The sequence below is a fragment of the Artemia sp. Qi Xiang Cuo genome, chromosome 5 (assembly GCF_049724085.1).
Source record: "Artemia sp. Qi Xiang Cuo chromosome 5, ASM4972408v1, whole genome shotgun sequence".
NCBI lineage: Eukaryota > Metazoa > Arthropoda > Branchiopoda > Anostraca > Artemiidae > Artemia > Artemia sp. Qi Xiang Cuo.
In genome coordinates this window covers 72892274-72913901 of record NC_142798.1, presented here as the reverse complement: position 1 = coordinate 72913901, position 21628 = coordinate 72892274, and the positions used below count along the sequence as shown (strand labels likewise).

The window sequence follows — 21628 nt, the reverse complement described above, 5'->3', positions numbered from 1 at the left end:
CCTTAGCCGTTCCTAAGATTATTTAGACACGCCCTTTCACAATCTGGCTGCAAAGAGTGGCTTTTGATTTAGTTCAATGTACATAGCGTCTTTCAATATAATTCAGCCTCCTCCTCAACATGCTCTGAAAGTTTCAACTGAAAACTCTTAGACTTTCCTGAGACATTGCAGATACGTACTTTTGGTAGCCCGGATGCAAATAGTATTTTTGATTTAGTTTAATATGTCATGAAATTTTAAACTTGGCACTTTTAGGTGTCCCTGAGATATTTGAGATGCGACCTTCTGACATCCTGGATACACATAGTGTCTTTTGATTTAGTTTATCTGTCTCAACATTCCCTGAAGGCTTATACTTAATACCCTAGTCGTTCGTGGGGTATTCAAGATACGGCGTTTTGAAAACCTGAGTGCACAGGATATCTTTTTATTTAGTACAACATCTCCCTCAACATTATGAAGTTTCAACTAATACCCTTAACCGTTCCTGAGATAGTGCGCATACACCCCTTCAATGACCAGAATGTGTTGATTTAGTCCTACACCCCCCCAACATGCCCCAAAAGTTTTAAATTAGTAACCTTCGTCGGTCCTCGAATATTGCAGATCCACCGTTTTGACAAATAGGATACAAATTGTGTCGTTTGACTACTTCAACATCCCTGAAAGTTTCAACTTCACACCCTCATGCGTTTCTGAGAAATCGAAGACACGCTGTATTGACAACCTATTTGCACATGGTGTCTTTTCATTTGGTTCAGCACCTCACTCAACATATCAAACTGCCCTACCCCCTTTTTGAATAATGAACTATATACAAACCACGAGCGATCTGCATAATTGACAGACCTTATCCATGGGGGCTGTGAGGGGGGAGGGCTGTGTCATCCCAGACGTCATAGCTATTGGATCTCTTAACTATTTGTAGCAAAATGGTGACCTCTAAATTTTTATCACATGTAACAGGAAGGACAGCTAGAAACGGCATGTGCGGTCCCCTGCTACCCTTTAAACACTTTTTGCTGTTAAAAATAGCTCTAGGATTTTCAATTTCCAATTGAATATAGGAAGTGGTCTGGGATATAAAAGAAAAGAAAAAAAAATACATTGAAGTGCTCTTTATTTCGGCACCGCTTTTGCTCTGCCTATGAAACGATAAGGAAACTGGTATGATATGGACAAAAATAATTCAAATCCCCATAGTAATAACATTGTATATGCTTACCTAAGGTGCTAAATATTAGACTTTTGGTTCGATTACGGATAATGTTTCCATCTATATATATCCACCATATTTCAATATGATTTCATAATATTCAGCTACTACATATACAGGATGACACCAGGAAGTTTTTCTTTGGGGGGGGGGGGGGGTGCATTTGGAGAGGGAAATGTACAATGAACCAGTGTTACGGTAATACATAAAACACTCTAGATTTCCAAGTAGACTGTAGCGTTGTAATTAAAGTGAAAATGATTTGGTTCTATTTAGGTCTGAGGGCAAAGGGGGCCAAATGCACAAAGAACTTTGTCAAATTGATTCATTTGTCTTATGTATCCTGAAAGCCTAGGGCGCGGGCATTGGACCCCCTCTCTGACCCAAGTTGCATCCAAACTATGTGCGGTAAATAGTTATTAAAGTCTTATTTGGAATTTCTTATGGGTGATTTTTATCATGAACTGCTTGTAATCATTTGGTAAAAAAAAAAAAAAAAATAATAATTTTCCCATTATAAAAAAAAACTGGCTTAACAGCGGCGTATGAGTAACTCAACTCCGATTTAAGTGGACCGTATTAAACTCAACCTATTTAAATCAATCATAATTCAACTCAACCCCCATTTAACTCAACTCAATTCAACTCAACCCCATTCAACTTAACCCCCATGAAACTTAACCCCATCGAACTCAACCCAGTTCAGCTCAAACCACATGCAACTCAATCCTCCTTCAACTCTACCCTGTGCAATTCAGTCCTCATTTAACTCAACCCCGTTGTACTCAAATACGTTCAACTTAATCCATTTAACTCAACCCTCACTCAACTCAATCCTCTTCTACCTCAACGCGCGTTTAACTCAACCCCTGTTTAAGTCAAGTCCCATTCAAATCAACCCCTATATGACTCAACACTGATTCAGATTGTCAATGAATACCACAGCATAAATATTAAACAGTAGCGAAAATTTGGTTCAGAAATGGGACACATCAAAGCGCGCAGAAAGCGAAGTCTCCCTTTGCGTCACAGCAATAGCTTCAATTACTATCACAGCATAAATATTAAAGAAGACGGAGTCATGGAGAAAGGTGTGCGACTGATGTGTCCCAAAAATCTTTAATGGAGAGTGTAGGAGTTTTCGCTACTGTTTATTATTTATAGTGTGATAAATACGTTTGAACTAGCGCTGATTATAATATCAAAATTTGCTTCTTGCTTCGCTTGTATTCACTTATATCGCAATGCCCTAAACTCAAGGTCAGATCTGAGGTTTTAATAATCTTACAGGGTTTAAGCTTAAAGTAAAATCTAGCGTCTTAGGTTCTGCAGCAGAGGTTGTGTTGGTAAATTTGTCGAAGTTTGAGTTAATTCGCGAGCTAAAAGAGAAACCTGCTGTTGGATTTACCATCTGACGCTTTCTTTTTTTTATTTTTCTTTTTTTTTTAAATTGGGATTATTTGGTATTATGAACCAACTGTTATGCGAAATTAGTACAAAAAAAGATACAACCAAACCAAGTTTTGGAATAGCCTAGGGCTATGACAAGATAAGATAAGTTTTATTCTTCATTAGATACACATACAATATTACATGTTATTATTCCCCCAACGGCTCATTGGCCTGTACAAGGGGGGAAGACATATGAATTGCTTACTCAGAGATGAAAAACAAAAGAAAATTTAAAATGATCACTTACTCACATACGAATGAGAAGAAAAGAAAATATAGATAAAACGAAAAGTATAGAAAAAATAGAATAAATAAACTAAAATAATTAATTAGATTAAATAGACTCCAAAAAATAAAATAAATAAAAAATCAAAACATAAATAAAAATAACTTCTACGAAGCCAAAGAATTTTTAAATTTTTTTTTAAACAAACAGAATGAGTGGCACCCTCGAGCTGATTCAGGCAACTTATTCCAAACAAAATGACACGCCATTAGAGGATTAAAATCTGACCTTATGCAAGGAGTAAATGGAACTTGAACATGATTTGTCATATTACGAAGATTATAATTATTTTGATCCGAGGTAAAAGATAGCGGAACAATTAGAGGCCAGGGAAGGTCGCCCTGAAGCTGAGCAAAAGTAAAACATGGACATGAAAGAATGTATAGTGACTCAAGATTTAGCAATGGTATGACAAATGATCGACCAGTTTCCTGAATGAGTCTGCTAATTTTACTGTAAGCCATAGAAAGTGGTTTTTGCCGCGAAGGGAATGTTGACATCTACCTAATTGGACAGTAAGAAACGTAAGATTGGACCAAGCAGTGAAAAAGGATTTTCAAAATTGATCCTAGAAAAGTACGTCTAAGTTTCCTTAAAATACCGAGACTCCTGCATATCTTCATTTTAATAAAATCAATGTGACGTTTGAAAAATAGGTTTTCATCAACAAGAATGCCCAAAAAACGAACATATCGGTCTTTAGATCTATGAATTATTCCATTTGGCTGGTGAATTTCTGATAACTGGGGATAAACCTGAGAAACACGCGAAAAAATAAAAAAACTGGACTTAGAAAAATTCAGAGTAAGATAATTAGCATCAAGCCACAAAATCACCCTCTCAAACACATTTTCCAAAATCAATCGAAGCTCGGATTCGCAGTTTCCCAAAGTGCCAAGTGTGCTATATCCAGGCACTATAGGGACGAGGGCTGGGAGGTAATGGTAGCGGTAGCAACTATCGTATTCAGAAACAACGTTATATGGTGAATCGAAGTTTCAGCTACTGCTGCAACCGTTAAATCCAAATATGTTCTGGCCCCGGTCGTGGAAAGTTCTACTAATTTCAAATATATAAGGGAGAAGAATAAGTTATTATTTTTTCGAAAGGGCGGACGAATAGTATTGCATTAAAGCAGCATAAAAAAGAACAGTTACATAAGAATTAACAGATGAATGAAGACCATTTTATTCGATTTAACTTTCATCACCTCCAGTAAAACAGGCGTAGCTACATTTTCCAGTTATACTGTTGATTTAAGGAGGGTCAGCTGAGCGGGGTTGGGTACTTTCCCATTATATGGACACTTCTAAAAAGTCAAGTTTAGTTAGTACTAATGAAATAAAATAAAATATGATGAATATATAATAGTTTATAAACAAATTTGGGCTATATATTTGCACATTGAGGGAGGGGGGGATAAAGCATTGCATATATTAAATACGTAACCTAACCTAACCTAGGTACCTCCCCCCCCTAGACCCCAAAAAAACAACAGTTTAAATATCCCATACGGAATGAAAACCACGCTATGGATTGCATTACTCTGAAGCCGTCTATTGAATTAACCCGTCGAAAACGGGTTTTTCATGACTGGTTTCCTTGTAGGTGCCCATGTAATGGGAAAGTACCCGGGGTTGATTTGGATATTAACTTTAATATTTTTTTTTGCTATTTAAACGAAGTTGTTCCCTCCGAAAAAAAAAAATTTTGTACTTCTTTCTGTATCAGGCCCTCCTCATTTCAAGCCGCCCCAAAGTTTCTGCACCAGCATGTATGAATATTACTTTTCCTGTGAGGACTACTAATCTAGTTTTAATTTTCTCCTCTTTATGACCTTGTTATGAAGTACCTAACTGCACTTGCCAAAACGCACATTATTTCATGTTTAAAAACTTTTTTTATTACTCTGCTGACCATGATTTTTTTTAAGATTCTCCATCTTGTTTTTCAGGTTTTGTGGAATATCTCTTGGTGATTGCCGTATTTGCCTCAAGGGGAAAATGCATGATGTATTGGTTTATAAAGGCAAATATCATATTCCCGTACCTTCTGGTAAGAACTGGTTTGCCAAATATAATCAATCAAGATTAAATCAGCTCTCAAAAATGTTTTCTTTCTTGTAGTTTATAGTTTTCTCAAAAAAAAGTAAAGTAATATAAAAAAAATAAAGAAAAGTAATTGCTTTCAGGCGCACACACTGAAGGAGGAGGCTCTTTGGGCCAGGATCCCTCCAAAATCTCAAGGTTTTTATGAATCTATTCACGGAGAGCCGGCGTACTCCCCCCTCCCCTTGGTAAATACCCCCCTCCCTGGGGCTGGCTGGTCTCCAATCACTTTCAACTTATAAAAAAGGACTAACTCTCAATGTCTGACGTAATGAGCACCCTTCGAAGTTTCTGCGATCATGAGTGCGAGGTGGAGATGAGGAAGGGGAAGGTTCTTATCCCGATTAAATTCTGCTCGTTTTAGGGTTTAATGTTACTCTTTACTCATAATAACAGCGTAGACCAGAAATATTTACAGAAATCAAGAGGGATTAAATATCAATTTCATATTTTTTATGTGTGTTTTCAAAGTTTTTTTTGTATTCCCCCCCCCCCCGAAAAAATAGCTCCCAAATAAAAGTTCTAGATACTGCCCTGGAGATTGTATATCAAACAAAACTGCAGAACAATCAGAGAACCTTATTGTAGAAGTTTTAAACACCTAGCCCCCTATTCACGATTCCCGATTTTTCTTATATATTTTACGTTTTTGCGGGTTTTTTTCGACACTGCTGCCCGAACGTAATTTTTACGTTCGAGACCAAGGAGTTCTCTAGAAATTATAAACAGGTTCCATTTTTAACAATTTCCCTCTTTAACAATTTCGTTTTTTTTGTATCCCCCCCCCCCCGAAAAAATAGCTCCCAAATAAAAGTTCTAGATACTGCCCTGGAGATTGTATATCAAACAAAACTGCAGAACAATCAGAGAACCTTATTGTAGAAGTTTTAAACACCTAGCCCCCTATTCACGATTCCCGATTTTTCTTATATATTTTACGTTTTTGCGGGTTTTTTTCGACACTGCTGCCCGAACGTAATTTTTACGTTCGAGACCAAGGAGTTCTCTATAAATTATAAACAGGTTCCATTTTTAACAATTTCCCTCTTAAAATATTTATTATCAATTCCTTAGTAGCTGAAAAAGTCGCCGATTTTTTGTTCATTTTTCATTTGTCATGGCTGTCAGGATTTCCTGTCACAAAAAATCTATATAATCAATCAATTGCATTTTTCTTCCTGAATTTAGATATGTAATCAGAATTTTCCGTCAGGCATAGATTTCGGTTCAATCTAATTTTCAAGATCTGGTCTTAGCGTTTAGTTATCACCATAAAACATATATGTTATCTCCATATATGTTTTAAAATATATAAATATATAAAATATATTTTATCACCATAAAACACGACTGTGCAGGTTCATTTATATTTGAGCAGGCTCAGATCCGTGAATCTGGCGTTGTGATGTCAGTTTTAAGCTGACTCTGAGTTTGTTCACTAGCGAAATATTTCCTTCTTTTTATTTGGGATTGTATTGTATCAAGAGTCCTTGTGTGTTTAACACACTCTGGTAAATTTCCCAATTGGAAGGACATTTGGGATGTTTTCCTTCTTTTGAGGTTAGGCTTTGAGTGAAGAGTCAAAAGACCCATTTTGACACTATCCTCTACATCACTCTAAGTTGAACTGGGTCTATTTTCTTTCGGTAGTTATGGTGATGACAAGAGCCTGGGGCTCTATCCCCCTCCTCTCCAAAGCGATTAATCGAGTTTGGGCTTTCATAATATAAAACCAGGACGCTAGCCTTTCATTTACATTAAGTTGGGTTGTGATTTTACGCCTAATTCTAGCTTATGACCTGACTTTAGGGTTCAAATTCCCCTTCCCACACAGATGTCGGATTGGTCGCATATTTCTTAAAATTCTAGATAAGGTATTGCATATTACCTTGATTAACTTTGGTTGATATCTGACAGATTTGTTCATGCTTCTTTCTTAAAACTAGATCTAATAATTCCTCTCACAGACACGTTGGTCTGGTCATGGTTTCACTAAACCTTATTCACTAGCTTCTGCCTCCCATCAGGTCTCGTTGAGATCCAAAAGACACTTACTTATTACTTCCCGCCAATTTTAGTTGAGGTTTGACAATCCCTTTTGTCAGATATCCTGATGAGGAGAATTGATTGGAACGACTGAAAGTCAGAATAGTTCATGATCTTAACCCCGGGTAGAGGAAACTAGGTTTTTTCAGACGGAAGCGAGGTGCTCTTTTTTTTGTTTTTGCTTTATAAGGTACCAAACATGATTGGTTTGAAGGGCGACAGTCCGTCTTAACCTTGGCCAATTTTCAAGTACTATTATTTTCAATTTTATTCTTTACTTCCGTCAATAAACATAATCTTTTTAAAACTTCATTTCTATGGTGTTTTCTGTACTGAGGCACATTTCCTAGATAATCTCGGATTAAGATGTGCACCGAGTTTCAGAGCTGTCAGGAAAATCAGACCAGTAAGCTCTCGACTGTTCATGTTCTTTCTATGAATCACATTAGCATAGCAAATATAGAATTTTGAAAATAAAATTTTTCCAGAACATGATGGGTTATTTCTAACCATTTAAAGCTTACCCTTGCTTCTTTTTTTTGCTAAACTTTTTTGTTCCTTTAATTTGGTTCTTTTAACGGGGCAAGTACTAGCTTCTTTTAAAATCAGTTCAGTAATTCCGATTCCGTAAACAGTCAAAGCAATTCTGAAGCGGATGATTCTTTTCGCCCTTATTACTAAAGGTTCTTTTATTTATTTATTTGTTTTTTTTTTAGCTTTAGTTTAATCTCTGTGATTGTTTCACTTGATTTCGGTTCTAACCAGTTGAGTTGGAGTAGTGGTAAAGGTTGTGATCATACGCACATCCTTTTCTCAGATTACAAGCTCTCCGTGGACTCTTGGGCTAAGACTGCTTGCTATTTTTATTTTAGCTTTTCTGGATTTTCGTTTGGAAACAACAAGTCAAGAAGCCTTGCACACGATCTTTAAATGCTCGACCACATATTTTTGTTTGGTACAGTCTTTTAATAGAAATTTCAAATATGTTTAAACAAGCTGAAACTAATTAAAACACACAATTCTATGGCACACAATTCATAAAACACACAATTCTCTTTGCTGCAGAAGAATATAATTTATAAATTATTCCTGTTTTTTTCTTAAGTAAAATTATTTTGCACAACAATAAAGTCAAAGTTCTTATCATTTGGATTTTCTTTAAGTCCAAATGGTCTAAGGGTCGTCTCTTATCTAGGACTCTCTTTTTTAGCAAAATAAAATTTGTTTTATCACTTGTCAGCGAAGAAGTAAAGGTAAACAGAATTAATCAGATGATCAGGTTGATTCAACATGAATTGTTACATAATCTTTTAATTTATAAACTTCTCTCCTGTACAGCACAAGTTTTTAGTGACAAATATCGGCCAATTTAGATGAAGTATAAACGTCCAACAATCAGGGTTGCCAACAGACCAAAAAATGTCGTAACGTCCGAGCTCTTAAAAACGTAACTTTTTCGTAACTTTTAATAGGAAACCTTATGTCACTGTCATTAAACTGAAACACCAGATTTTTTCACGGGAAAAAATATGTTAATCAGAAAATGTACCTTTTATCACCTATGCAAAAGCGTAATATTACTGTAACATGAATTCAAAAACGTACCAAAAGTGGTCCGAACGTAACCTCGGTGGCAACCCTGCCAACAATGTGCTGGAGAATACTCGTCTTGATTTTTCTGCATTGTCACGGGTGTTGCTCAGCCAACCAATCAAATCGTTTGAATTTTTTGATTCTTTTCTTTTGAATTGTCTCCCGGAATGCCCTGTTACGACCATCTTCCACCATTTTTGCTCAAGTTAAAAACCAGCTTACGTGGAAAGATCCTCACGTGAATTACGTTTAATTCTTACAACCATGAGAAAAAACCATGAGGTTATATCAGATAAACACCGAAACCCGTATAGGCTTGTGACACTGATGAATTAATTCCAAATAAGGACTTAATTTCTGAATTTAATTTCTGTAAATAGTTTGTTCGTGTTTGGCTGGTTTTGATGTCATGTAAGGAAACGCCCCTATTCAAGAACTTGTTTGTTGTGGTGTCGTTAAGGCAACACGGTACCTTAAAATCATTGTACGAGACTCAGTGTCGGCTGACCGTCACAAAGATAAAGAGCATATTACCGAATTCTTCCAGTGGACAAGGCATCATCAAGAGCTGTCGAGAATTTATGGCTTGATTTTGAAATTTGCCTGAATAGACAGGAAATTTTACGTCCATTTTGTCGGCGAGTTTGTAATCAAAACGGGTGATACCACAAGTAACTTCTAAAGCGGCCCAATTACTTATACAACCATTCCTTTGAGCTGATTTATAGCCCTTCCCTAGCAGGTATGCCAAAAATATTTTAAGGGCTGCTCTTTCCTGAACTTTATAAAAGAAGTTTTGCTTTATTTAATAAAAAAAAAAAAACACGTTCTGGTGATATAGGTTTGATTAAAACTGAATATCTCTATATCAGGCACATTACACGAGATGTTAAAGGGGTTTTCTAAGATTTCCGGGATAGTAGGTGTCGGATTTTAGTTTTCAATCATGTATTTGGATCTCTTATCCAAGCTCTGCAAGCTATGGTAAGACAGCCCAGTCAATTATAAATAGTTTGGCCGTACAAACTACAAAATTTTATATTGTGCGAGACAGGGTGATCCTTAAAGGTACCGTATCTTCTAAAGGAAGCAGTTTGTTTTCCTTTTTCATGTTTCTTGTGTTAAAATATTCTTATTCTAACTTTTTAATCTTCTACTAAAATATTAGTTTTGCTATTAAGATTTGGTCGATTCTTTTTTATTATCGATGGAGAATGAGCTAAAAATCTTAAGGTGCTTTCACACAATGCGTAGAACCTTTCAGTTTTCAAACAGTTCGTGGTAACGAACTATAAGTAAGGAGTGACCCGGCTCAATAGTAACCTGAACTCTAAAAAACGGAATTTCGATACCAATAGATACATGAAAAGAATCAGGGTTTAATGCTGATTTCAAATATATAAGATTCATCAAGATTAGTCCTACCCATCAAAAGCTACGCGCCTGAGAAAATTTGCCTGATTTTCGAAAAAAGGGGGAAACACCTTTTAAAAGTTATAGAACCTTAGTGTCAAAATCACACCATCAGATTCAGCATATCAGAGAACCCTACTGTACAGGTTTCAAGCTCCTATCTGCAAAAATGTGGAATTTGTATAGGCTGCGTTGTTTTTTTGTTTTTTTTTTCCCAAGGGTAATCGTATCGACCCAGGGGTCCTAGAATAACCTGGGAGGTCTCTTTCGAACGGAAATTAAAAGTTTTAGTGCCCTTTTTAAGTGACCAAAAAAATGGAGGGCAACTAGGCCCGCTCCCGCGCTCATTTTTTCCCAAAGTCACCCGATCAAAACTTGGAGATAGTCGTTTTGCTCAGCATGGTCGAAAATATAATAACTATGTCTTTTAGGATGACTTAATCCCCCGAAGTCCCCGGGGGGAGGACTGAAAGTTATGAACTTTACCCAATGTTTACATATAGTATTTGTTATTGGGAAGTATAGAGACGTTTCCAGGGGGGATTTTTTCTGTTGGGGAGGGGGGGGGAGGTCGGGAGTTATGTGGGAGGATCTTTCCATTGAGGAAGTTTTCATGGGGGAAGGGACATTGCTATGAAAGGGGTGCCGAATTACCCAGCATTATTTAAAAAAAATACGATAAGAAATCATAGGCAGCGCGCTAGCGCTGCCTAAGTAAAGAACCATGTGGGCACAACGTGTTTTTTTTTTCTCCACACCCGGGCACTTCGTATCGAAGCAGTTGTCGTAGAAACTTCGAAAATGGCTCATTCGATTGGAAATTAGAGTGGCTAGTGCCCTTTTTAGCAGTCGAAAGTGATTGGAGGGCAACTAGCCCCCTCCCCACGCCCATCATTCCCCCAAACACATCCAATCAAAATTTTCAGATAGCCATTTTGTTCAGCGTAGTTGATTTCCAAATAGAAAATATGTTTTTGAGGCGGACAGTACCCCACAACCCTCGGGGCAAGGGTTTTAAATTATGCCCTTAGGGCATATAAGAACGACGTTGGCACAATGTACTATTTATTATTTTTTTCCTTCAGAGCAGGGCACTTCTTATGGAAGGGGTCGTCGTAGAAACTTCAAAAGGGGCTCATTCGATGGAAACTGAGAGTTCTAGTGCCGTTTTTAATAGTCGAAAGTGATTAGAGGGCAACTAGCCCCCCCCCCTCCCACGCCCATCATTCCCCCAAACACATCCAATAAAAATTTGGAGATAGCTATTTTGTTCGGCATAGTTGATTTCCACATATAAAATATGCTTTTGAGGAGGACACTCCCCCAGAACCCTCAGAGCAAGGGTTTTAAGTTATGCCCTGGGGGCATATAAGGTTTTTATAGAAGGTGTTGTCGTCGAAACTTCAAAACAGGCTCATTCGATTGGAAATTCAAAGGGCTAGTGCCCTTTATAATAGTCGAAAGTGATTGGAGGGCAACTAGCCCCCGACGCCCACCATTCCCCCAAACACATCCAATCAAAATTTTGAGATAGCCATTTTGTTCAGCGTAGTTGATTTCCAGATAGAAAATATGTTTTTGAGGAGAACATTCCCACTCAGCCCTCAGGGCAAGGATTGTAAGGTATGCCCTCGGGGCATATAAGGTTTTTATAGAAGGCGTTGTCGTAGAAACTTCAAAAAATGCTAATTTGATTGGAAATTCAAAAGGCTAGTGCCCTTTTTAATAGTCGAAAGCGGTTGGGGGGCAACTAGCCCCCCCACGCCCATCATTCCCCCAAACACATCCAATCAAATTTTGAGATAGCCATTTTGTTCAGCGTAGTTGATTTCCAGATAGAAAATATGTTTTTGAGGAGTACACTCCCCCATAACCTTCAGAGCAAGGGTTGTAAGTTATGACCTGGGGTCAGAGAAGGTTTTTAAAGAAGTCGTTGTCGTAGAAACTTAAAAAAATACTCATTCGACTGGAAATTCAAATGGCTAATGCCCTTTTTAATAGTCGAATGGACGGCAACTAGCCCCCCCCCCCACGCCCATCATTCCCCCAAAAACATCCATTCAAAATTTTGAGATAGCCATTTTCTTCATTGTAGTTGATTTCCAGATAGAAAATATATTTTTGAGGATGAGACTCCCCCACAACCCTCAGGGCAAGGATTCCTCAAGGATTCTAAGTTATGCCCTGGGGGCATATAAGGTTTTTTATTGAAATGTTCGTCGTAGAAACTTGAAAAAGGACTCATTCGATTTGAAATTCAAAGAGCTAGCACCCTTTTAATAGTCGAAAGTGATTTAAGGGCAACTAACCCCCTTCTCACGCCCACCATTTCCCCAAAAACATCCAATCAAAATTTTTAGATAACCATTTTATTCAACGTAGTAGAAAGTTTTGGAAATTAGGTCTTTAAGGATGACAACCCCTCCTCCCCACAGCCCTCAGGTCAAGGGTTGTACGTTATGCCGTGGGGGCATATAAAGTTTTTATTGAAAGCGTTGTCGTAGAAATTTCAAAAGGGCTCATTCAATTGGAAATTGAAAGGGCTATTGGCTTTTTTAATAATTGAAAGTGATTGGATAGTGACTAACGCCCCTCTCAAGCCCACCATTTTCCAAAACACATCCAATCAAAATTTTGAGATATCCATTTTGTTCAACGTAGTTGAACGTTCTGGAAATTAGGTCTTTTAGGATGATAACCCCCCTCAGAGCCCTCAGTGCAAGGGTGGTAAGTTATGCCCTGGAGGCATATAAGGTTTATATAGAAAGTGGTTGCATAAATCATAGGCAGCGCGAGCGCGCTGCCTAAGTAAAGAACGGGGACACTCGAGGACGAGACATGAAACTGAGACTAAATAAAGAGGAGGACACTCCCCCAGAGCACTCAGGGCAAGAGTTTTAAATCATGTCCTATGGGCAGATAAGAACGATGTTGGCACAATGCATTATTTAATAATTTTTTTCCTTTAGAGCAGGGCACTTCGTATCGCAGAAGTTGTCGTGGAAACTTCAAAAAGGGCTCATTCAATTGGAAATCGGAGTGGCTTTTGCCGTTTTTAATAGTCGAAAGTGATTGGAATGCCACTAACACCCCTTCCACGCCCACCATTTCCCGAAACACAACCAATCAGAATTTTGAGATAGCCATTTCGTTTAGCGTAGTTGATTTCCAGATAGAAATTATGTTTTTGAGGACAGTCCCCCACAGCCCTTAGGACCAGGGTTGTAAGTTATGCCCTGGGGGCATATAAGGTTGTTTTTTTTTATTGAAGGTGTTGTCGTGGAAACTTCATAAAAGGCTCATTCGATTGGAAATTCAAAGGGCTATTGCCCTTTTTAATAGTTGAAAGTGATTAGAGGGCAACAAACCTGCCTCTCACGCCCACCTTTTCCCCAAAGACATCTAATCAAAAGTTTGAGATAGCCATTTTTTCAACGTAGTTTTAAGTTCTGGAGATTAGGTCTTTGAGGATGACAACCACCCCCCCCCGCCCCCCCCCCCCACATCCCTCAGGGATAGGGTTGTAAATTATGCCCAGGGGGCATATAAGGTTTTGTATAACGCGTTGTCGTAGAAACTTCAAAAAGGGATCATTCGATTGGAAATTGAAATGACTAGTGCCCTTTTTCATAGTCGAAATTGATTGAAAGGCAACTAATACCTATTCCACGCCCACGATTTCCTCAAACACATCCAATAAAGATTTTGAGATAGCCGTGTTTTTCCACGCAGTTCAAAGTTCAGGAAATTATACCTTTGAACAGGACACACCTCTCACAATCTTCAGAGCTGGAGTTATGAGTTATGCCCTGGGGGCATGTACGGTTTCTATTGAAAGATTTTTCGTCGAAGATTGAAGAGAGATTATCTGATTTGATATTAAAAGGGCTAGTACCTTTTTTATTACTCGATAGGGATTGGACGGCAACTAACCCCCCTCTCACGCCCATCTTTTCTCCAAACACATCCAATCAATATTTTAGATAGTCGTAGTTGAAAGTTATGGAAATCAGGTCTTTAAGGAAGACAACCCCCCCCCCCCCATCCCTCAAGGCAAGGGTTGTAAGTTATGCCTTCAGGGCATATAAGGTTTTATTGAAAGCGTAGAATCTTCAAAAGTGCTCATTCACTTGGAAATTGAAAGGGCTAGTGCCTTTTTTAATAGTTGAAATTGATTGAAGAGCGACTAACGCCCCTCTCACGCCCACCATTTTCCCAAACACATCTAATCAAAATTTTGAGATATCAATTTTGTTCAACGTAGTTGAAAGTTCTTGAAATTAGATCTTTTAGGATGATAACCCCTCAGAGCCCTCAGTGTAAGGGTTGTAAGTTGTGCCCTGGGGCCATATAAAGTTATATAATTTCAAATGTTATAGAAATTTCAAAAAGGGCTCATTCGATTGGAAATTGAAATTGCCCTTTTTAATAGTCGAAAGTGAGTGGAGAGTAATTAACCCCCCTCTTAGTAATTAACGACTATTTCCCCAAAAATATTAAATCAAAGGTTGTAAGCTCTGCCCTGGGGGCATATAAGATTTGTATAGATAGAGTTGTCATAAAACTTCAAAAGTGGCTCATTCAATTCAAACCTGAGAGGGCTAGTGCCCTTTGTAATAGTCGAAAGTGGTTGGAGGGAAACTATTCTACCACTCACGCCCACTAATCCTCAAAGTACATCCAATCAAAATTTTCAGATACCCATTTTGTTCAGCGTAGTAGAAAGTTCTGGAAATTAGGTCTTTGAGAATGACACCCCCCCATCACTCAGGGCAAGGGTTGTAAGTTATGCCCTGTCGTTTCCAAAAGGGCTCATTCGAATGGAAATCGAAAGGCCTAGTGCCCTTTTTAATAGTCGAAAGTGATTGGAAGGCTTGACATTTTTATAGCAAAGATCGATGTGGGTGTTATGTATTATTTTTTGTTGTTGTTTAGACCAGGGCACTTCGTATCGAAGGAGTTGACGTGGGAACTTCGAAAAGGGCTCATTCGATTAAAAATAGGACTGAGGGTATTATGTTCAAACTTTTGGGGCTACTTCTGTTCTTAAAATTTAACCAAATCAAAATAGCGTAAGTGTATCCAAGCTATCAAAGAAAGTAAACAGATTTTTTTGCGAATGGTATCAAGTTTTCTATTTCAGGTCAACTAGAGGATGTATGAAACTAAATTAAACACTACTATTTGTGTCCAGATTTTCAAAAGGGTGTATGTTATTAAAAATAGCTGAAAATTTTTCTCCAGCATATAAATAGTAAGCCAAACTATGAAGTCTTAATAAATGAAAAGATTTAAAGTATTATTTTCTTTTTCCTTGAAAAGACTATGTCAATATAAAACGAACAGAAATTATTAAAAAAAACTTTTTCTACAAAGTAAGTTTTTCAAAGAAAAGTAAAGAACTCTATTAAACAAAAAAAGAGCAAAAATAAAATCAAATAATCTACCAAGCGTGAAACTACCACAAATCAGCATCGATAAATAAATGAAACTCAAAACGAACAGAATTTACAATAAATAACCGAGTCAAACTAAAAAAGAGCAGGAATTAACATAAGTTGGGCGCAAAACCCTTGTGCCTTCCCAAGACCATAACATAATTTGCGCTTCACTGAAAAAATACAAACGAATATGCATTGTCAGTTTAATATACCTGTACTGAAATTTATTAGTCAAAATTTTAGAATTGTATGGCTAAATAAATTCGTAAAAGTAAAAATAATTATATTATATATTTAAGGAGCAGCATCAAAACTTAAAACGAACAGAAATTATTATGTATATGATTTGGTTCGCCCCCTAGTCAATATCTCGCTCTTTAAGCCAAAGATTTTTTAGTAGGCCTACTTTCATAAGAGCTATATATTCCAATTAACGGCCTTTGTGATTAATAGGTCATTTTTAAAGAATTGGAACAAAATTTGAACTTTAGCGTTAAGAACTGGGTTTTGACTAGGGGACGAGCTCCCTAATAGACGTATTAAAAATATATGAATATAGAAGTTCGTTACTTAAGTTAATTCGTAAGTAAGTATATTTATTACTAATAAAAACGTTCGTAAATAAAATTAAACAGCTTTCGAGAAAGCCATTTAACCAAATAAAAGTAAAATTAATATGCAAATTTTGTTTTAATATATATATATATATATATATATATATATATATATATATATAATTAATTAATTTTATGTATATTTTAAGGTAAATATGTAGTTGGAACTCTCGATGTGATGACGCCTGGATCAGAGAATGAAGGCATATTTACAAGGTTTTACTACCCCGCAGAGGGGTTGGGTCACTATGTAAGTCGGTTAATATTATGTTTATCAAGTCCTTAAATATAATATTTTCTGTACTTAATTTTAAGCCGTGATTAAATCTGAGAAAAAAAAGTAAAACTAGAAACTTAATTGGATAAAATTAATTGAAAAACTTAATTGAAACTTAATTGATTTATTTACTATGATGTTTTGTTGATATGAATTTCCCGGAGGAAAAGTATAATATATGAAATTATTTTGTATTTATTGTTTAGTATGGTGGTATTAGTGGTCGGTGGCCAAATGTTTTTTGTTTTATAATTTTGTTTTCTCTACGTCCCCCACGGACAAGCTTTGCTTTTTAAGGGAAGTAGCCATAATTTTTGTTTATATCCTTCTCTCATTAAAAAAAAAATATCGTCGCTGTATCTGGTCTCTGAGAAAAATCCTGTTGATGTTAATGCAGGGGGATTTTAGTATTCCTCGCGTTTGTTTTGCAGTTCTTTAATAAGGATAAATGACTGATGACTTTAAAGCGCGTGTGACTTTAGAATTAAAGCGAGAGAGAGAGAGAGAGAGAGAGAGAGAGAGAGAGAGAGAGAGAGAGAGAGAGAGAGAGAGAGAGAGAGAGAGAGAGAGAGAGAGAGAGAGAGAGAGAGAGAGAGAGAGAGAGAGAGAGAGAGAGAGAGAGAGAGAGAGAGAGAGAGAGAGAGAGAGAGAGAGAGAGAGAGAGAGAGAGAGAGAAAGCCCAACAAAATATCATATATATGAAACGTTCCTTTTGATTTGTCAAACAGTTCATGGTAAAGAACTATAAGTAAGGAGCGACTCGTGCTAATGACAGTCGAAACTTTAAAAAACAGAGTTTTGATAACATCATACACATCAAACTAATTTTTTTTATTGGTGATTCTAAGTATAGAAAATGCATTTAATTTAAAGCTACCAACGAAGGTTACGAGCCTGAAAAAAATTGCCTTATTTTTGAAAAAGGGGAAAGCGACCGTCGAAAAATCGAGAGATCTTGATTAATATTACACGAGCAAATTCAGCATATCAGAGGAGACAATTACAAAAAATTGAAGCGTCTTGCGTACAAAAAAGTGATTTTTTTTCAGAAATAAATGATGACTGATGCGTGTTTGTTTGTTTTCCCAGGGATGATCGTATGAAACCGAAGGTCCTTCAAAATCCAGATAAGGTTTATTCTAACGGAAATTAAAAGTCTAGTGCCCTTTTAAGTAGCACAAAAGATTGCGCCTCAGTAAATTGGCGTTTTCTACCATTTTTGGCATAAAACAGCAGTTTTGCTCTAAAGAGGCAGTAAAAGCAATCGATTTTTATTGAAAAGGTATATAAGGTATATATGGTATAAAGTGAAACTGGGAAACTTTTATAAGTTTCCCAGATTCTGAGGCAGTAATGCCTTCCTAAACATACACGTATAATAACGGTTAATGAGGACATTTATTATAAGCTTCCTTTAATAGAACTGATTCGTTGAAGTTCGATAGAATTATGTACAGAAATGCATACTTCAGAATCCACTTTTAGGGAGGAAGGGTGGTGAATCTTTGTGTGGGTGGGAGATAGTGCCAAATTTCATAACTATCTGTGTACCTTCAGATAAATATAGAAGGAGGTTTTGAGGGAGGAGGGGGTGTGGAAATTAGTCTCTAATCTCTCTTTATTCCTTGGAATGTTTTGGACTAAGCCTGTAATATGGGGCTTAGGGGTCATAGGTCACTCTTATTGCAGACACATTTGTTCTATGTAATATAAACGATCACATTCACATGCTTACCGGCACGAATGAACGATGGGGGGATATGAAGGTCGTCAGGAAATTCTTCATGGGAGGGAGGGGGACAAGTGCCACCAGGAGCTTTGAATTAAAAAGATTTAAATGGGAATGTTTTTCATTTTATTTTGCACACTTTTCAGTGTCTTCGCACTTTCCTGGGGGGGGGGGAGTCAAATAAATATACAACGAGGTGTTGTAGAGAGGGAAGTTTCAGATAACCATGGGATGAATTTTGGTAGGGAGAGGTAAAATTAATTTCTATCTCGCTTCATTCTTATATTTGTTTTTATATTATATATATTTATATTATATTATATTATATTTATTATTTACAAATATTATATATTAAATACTTATATTATATTTACAAAGCCTGTAATATGGGTGCTGAGGGTGAAATCTCCTCTTTTTTAAAGAAAGCTTTTTTCATTGTAACATAAAGATAACATTCAGATGCTTACCCCTTTTTTCACTTTTTGAAACACGATAAAATTCTTGATGTTTTACTTTTCATTCTCTTACAAAGCAGTATAGTAAGGTGAATGAAATTCTCAGGAACTTCTAGATTCTAGGCTAGATTCTAGATCCAGATTCTAGACTATGCACCAAAAAGCTTTTTGAAGCTCTTGCCTTTACCTTATCTCCCTACAAAGGGCGTTTACCATTGATGGACTTGGATAAACCTTGTGTTAATCAAAACTTTCACAAATAGCTTCACAACAAAAATGATAAGCTGCAAGAAAATTTTTGAACCTCACAGCTTGCCTATTTTATTTTGCTTAAGGCTTTGACGAATTCATAGCGTCTTTTAAAAATAAATTCTAATGTGACTTAGCATTTTAGTCAAAATATTGGTATAATCTTTTTAAAAGGTAGGGTCAAAGAAAACTTGTTTGTAAAATAAATGGTAGGGAGGACGAGAGTAAGGAGGAGCTAGGGAGGAGGAGAGGTTGTTTACGATTTTCTCTTCGACACAACCTCTTTTTTTACTTAAATAAGGGACTAGATCTTCGAATTTCTGTATGAAAGAGCCGTTTTCCAAAATTCTACGACCATTGGTTCGATACAATCGGGGGTGGATCCAGGAGTTTTTTAGGGGGGGGGGGCGCAAAATAGGTTGATCCGATAAACTTGCGATAGGAGCAAGTTTGATTAACGCAAACTTGCGTTAATTAAGTACATTACACTACTTTACGTTAGGGGGGAGGGCTCGCCCCCCTGGATCTGCCACTGGATACAATCACCCCCCAGAGACAAAAAAAAGCAACAAAAACCAACAAACAAATAAACACACTTATTTGACCAATTTCATTTGTAAAAAGATGCAGAACTTTAGGCTTTTGCATCTATGAACTTGAAACCGCTGGCGTAGGGCTTTTGGGGATCCTGATTCTTGATGGTGTAATTACCATCAAGTTTTTCCCTCCCTGGTTTAGGGGTGTTTTCCCTTTTCCTGAAATTATACAAATTTTATTATGCTAATGTGTTTTGGTATCTAAATTTGAATTTTGGTGTATTCAAAATCACCATGAAAATGGATTCTTCTGATGTGTATAGCACGATAATCATTCCACTATTCATGGTTTCGGTTACAATTAAAACACTACGAACTATTTCATTGCTTACACTTTAGAGTGACTGCTTCAGAGTGACTGATTTGTTTGCTTGAAATGTTCAGTTTGCTTAAAGTACTTACCTCCAGGCATCATCATCAGGGGTGCCAGTACGGGGGATTGTCCCCCAGGTTTTCAGAAATGCCTTTTTGGTATGTTTATTAAAAAGCAATAAAAAATAACACACGCAAAAGTCCCACATTTATATCGAAAAACGTATTTTCGTATCTTCATTTAAAAAAGTCGAAAAGATACTTGCCTCCCTTACTTTTTTATGCTCCGGTCCCTACTCTTGTGGACTCCAATTTGACTAGGCAGCCAATGTAGTTACTAAAATTGATAGTTTCTAAGAACAGCCAAGAAAACTTAATGATTGATTCACTTTAATAGGATAATCTTTATTATACTCGTATATTTTAGCTTTAAACTTTATTTTTAAGGCTGCATACAAGGAATGGCCGTTATGGTTGCCACACCCAGAATGTTACAACGGGCTTGCCACAGTGACTAAGGCACTACCGCTACCGGTATGGCTCAAAGCTAAGATCATTGGCATTATGTGGAGTAAGTACTATGAGTTTGCCCCCTTGCATTTTCGACTACTCTTTGTGTCTTTACTCATTAGTTTCATCAGGGCCGTATTCTCAATTTTGATAGGAAAGCAGGGGTGTGGCGTAAATTTGAAAAGTGTCATTTTTGGATTTTTTTTTTTGTATTAAGTAACCAAATAGTCCTTAACTAAAAAATATATCATCTGTATATATATATATATATATATATATATATATATATATATATATATATATATATATATATATATATATATATATATATATATATACATATATATATATACATATATATATACACATATACATATATATATACATATACATATATATATAGGGATGCTTTACTTGGATCTTTGTAAAGATCCAAGTAATGATCAGATAAGAATGATTCCTTTCTTATATCAGGAAAGAGCGGACAAAGAAAGATTACTTTCCCATATTGGGAAAAAAGGATATTCCTTTCCTTTATTAAGTAAGAGAGGAAAAGGAGAGATTATTATCCTATGAAACCTTTCCTATATCAGGAAAGAGAGGAAAAAGACAGATTACTTTCCTGTATTAGGAAAGAAAAGAAAAGAGAAAGATTGCTTTCTTATGTTAAGAGAAGAAAACGAGCGATTATTTTCAAATAATTCCTCTCCTATATCTGGAAAGAGAGGAAAAAGATTACTTTCCTGTAGTTAATTTTCTATATTAGGAAAAAGATACTTTTCTGTAATTAATTTCTTGTATTAGTTTCCATAATGGTAAAAGTTTGTTTTAAGATCGTTGATTTACACCTTTGACATATTTTTGTAATCGAGTACATCATTCTATATGTCTGAAGAGACGAATAATCCCAGCTTTTAAAATTTTAATTTTAAAAGGAACAAGAACTCTCTATTTCCCTCTATCCCTAACTGCCTAAGATATTTTAGACATCCATACTGCTTATTTGAATCATACTTCTTATCTGATCAAACACTTGGATCTTTGTTTGGTGTAACTTTGAATTTCTGCGGGGGTAGCTAGATGGTTGCATTATAGCACTGCCTACCTAAAAAATATCGCAATTCCTAGTTTAATGAACTAACAATCCAATATATTCGCTATCTCCTTTCTTAAGGGTGGTGCCCACACCCACTCCTCGAAACAGAGACTTGAAGCTCTCACACAGACTCCATAATATAGGGTATTATAATATTTTTAGCTCTTGGTAACGTTAGTTCTCAATCAATCAATTTATTCAACCAATAAATCCACAAAAAAAATAAATAAAGAAA

General features: G+C 36.5%; 2 protein-coding genes across 6 annotated transcripts in view; one reads left to right on the top strand and one right to left on the bottom strand.

The window, feature by feature from the left end:
- LOC148952491 (platelet-activating factor acetylhydrolase-like) overlaps window positions 1–21628 on the top strand; it is a 146926-nt gene that overhangs the window by 56902 nt on the left and 68396 nt on the right. For 4 of the 5 annotated variants that reach the window (XM_089089918.1, XM_089089919.1, XM_089089915.1 and 1 more), the window contains exons 2-4: window positions 4909–5009; window positions 16319–16419; window positions 20235–20358. In XM_089089918.1, the coding sequence (XP_088946044.1) occupies window positions 4958–5009; window positions 16319–16419; window positions 20235–20358 (277 nt within the window). In that variant the 5' untranslated portion in view covers window positions 4909–4957. The remainder of the gene's footprint in view (window positions 1–4908; window positions 5010–16318; window positions 16420–20234; window positions 20359–21628) is intronic. The other variant, XM_089089920.1, reaches the window with a different exon arrangement.
- The window catches only part of LOC148952492 (alpha-tocopherol transfer protein-like), a 115255-nt gene that overhangs the window by 92980 nt on the left and 647 nt on the right, over window positions 1–21628 (bottom strand). The gene's annotated exons all lie outside the window — the stretch shown is intronic.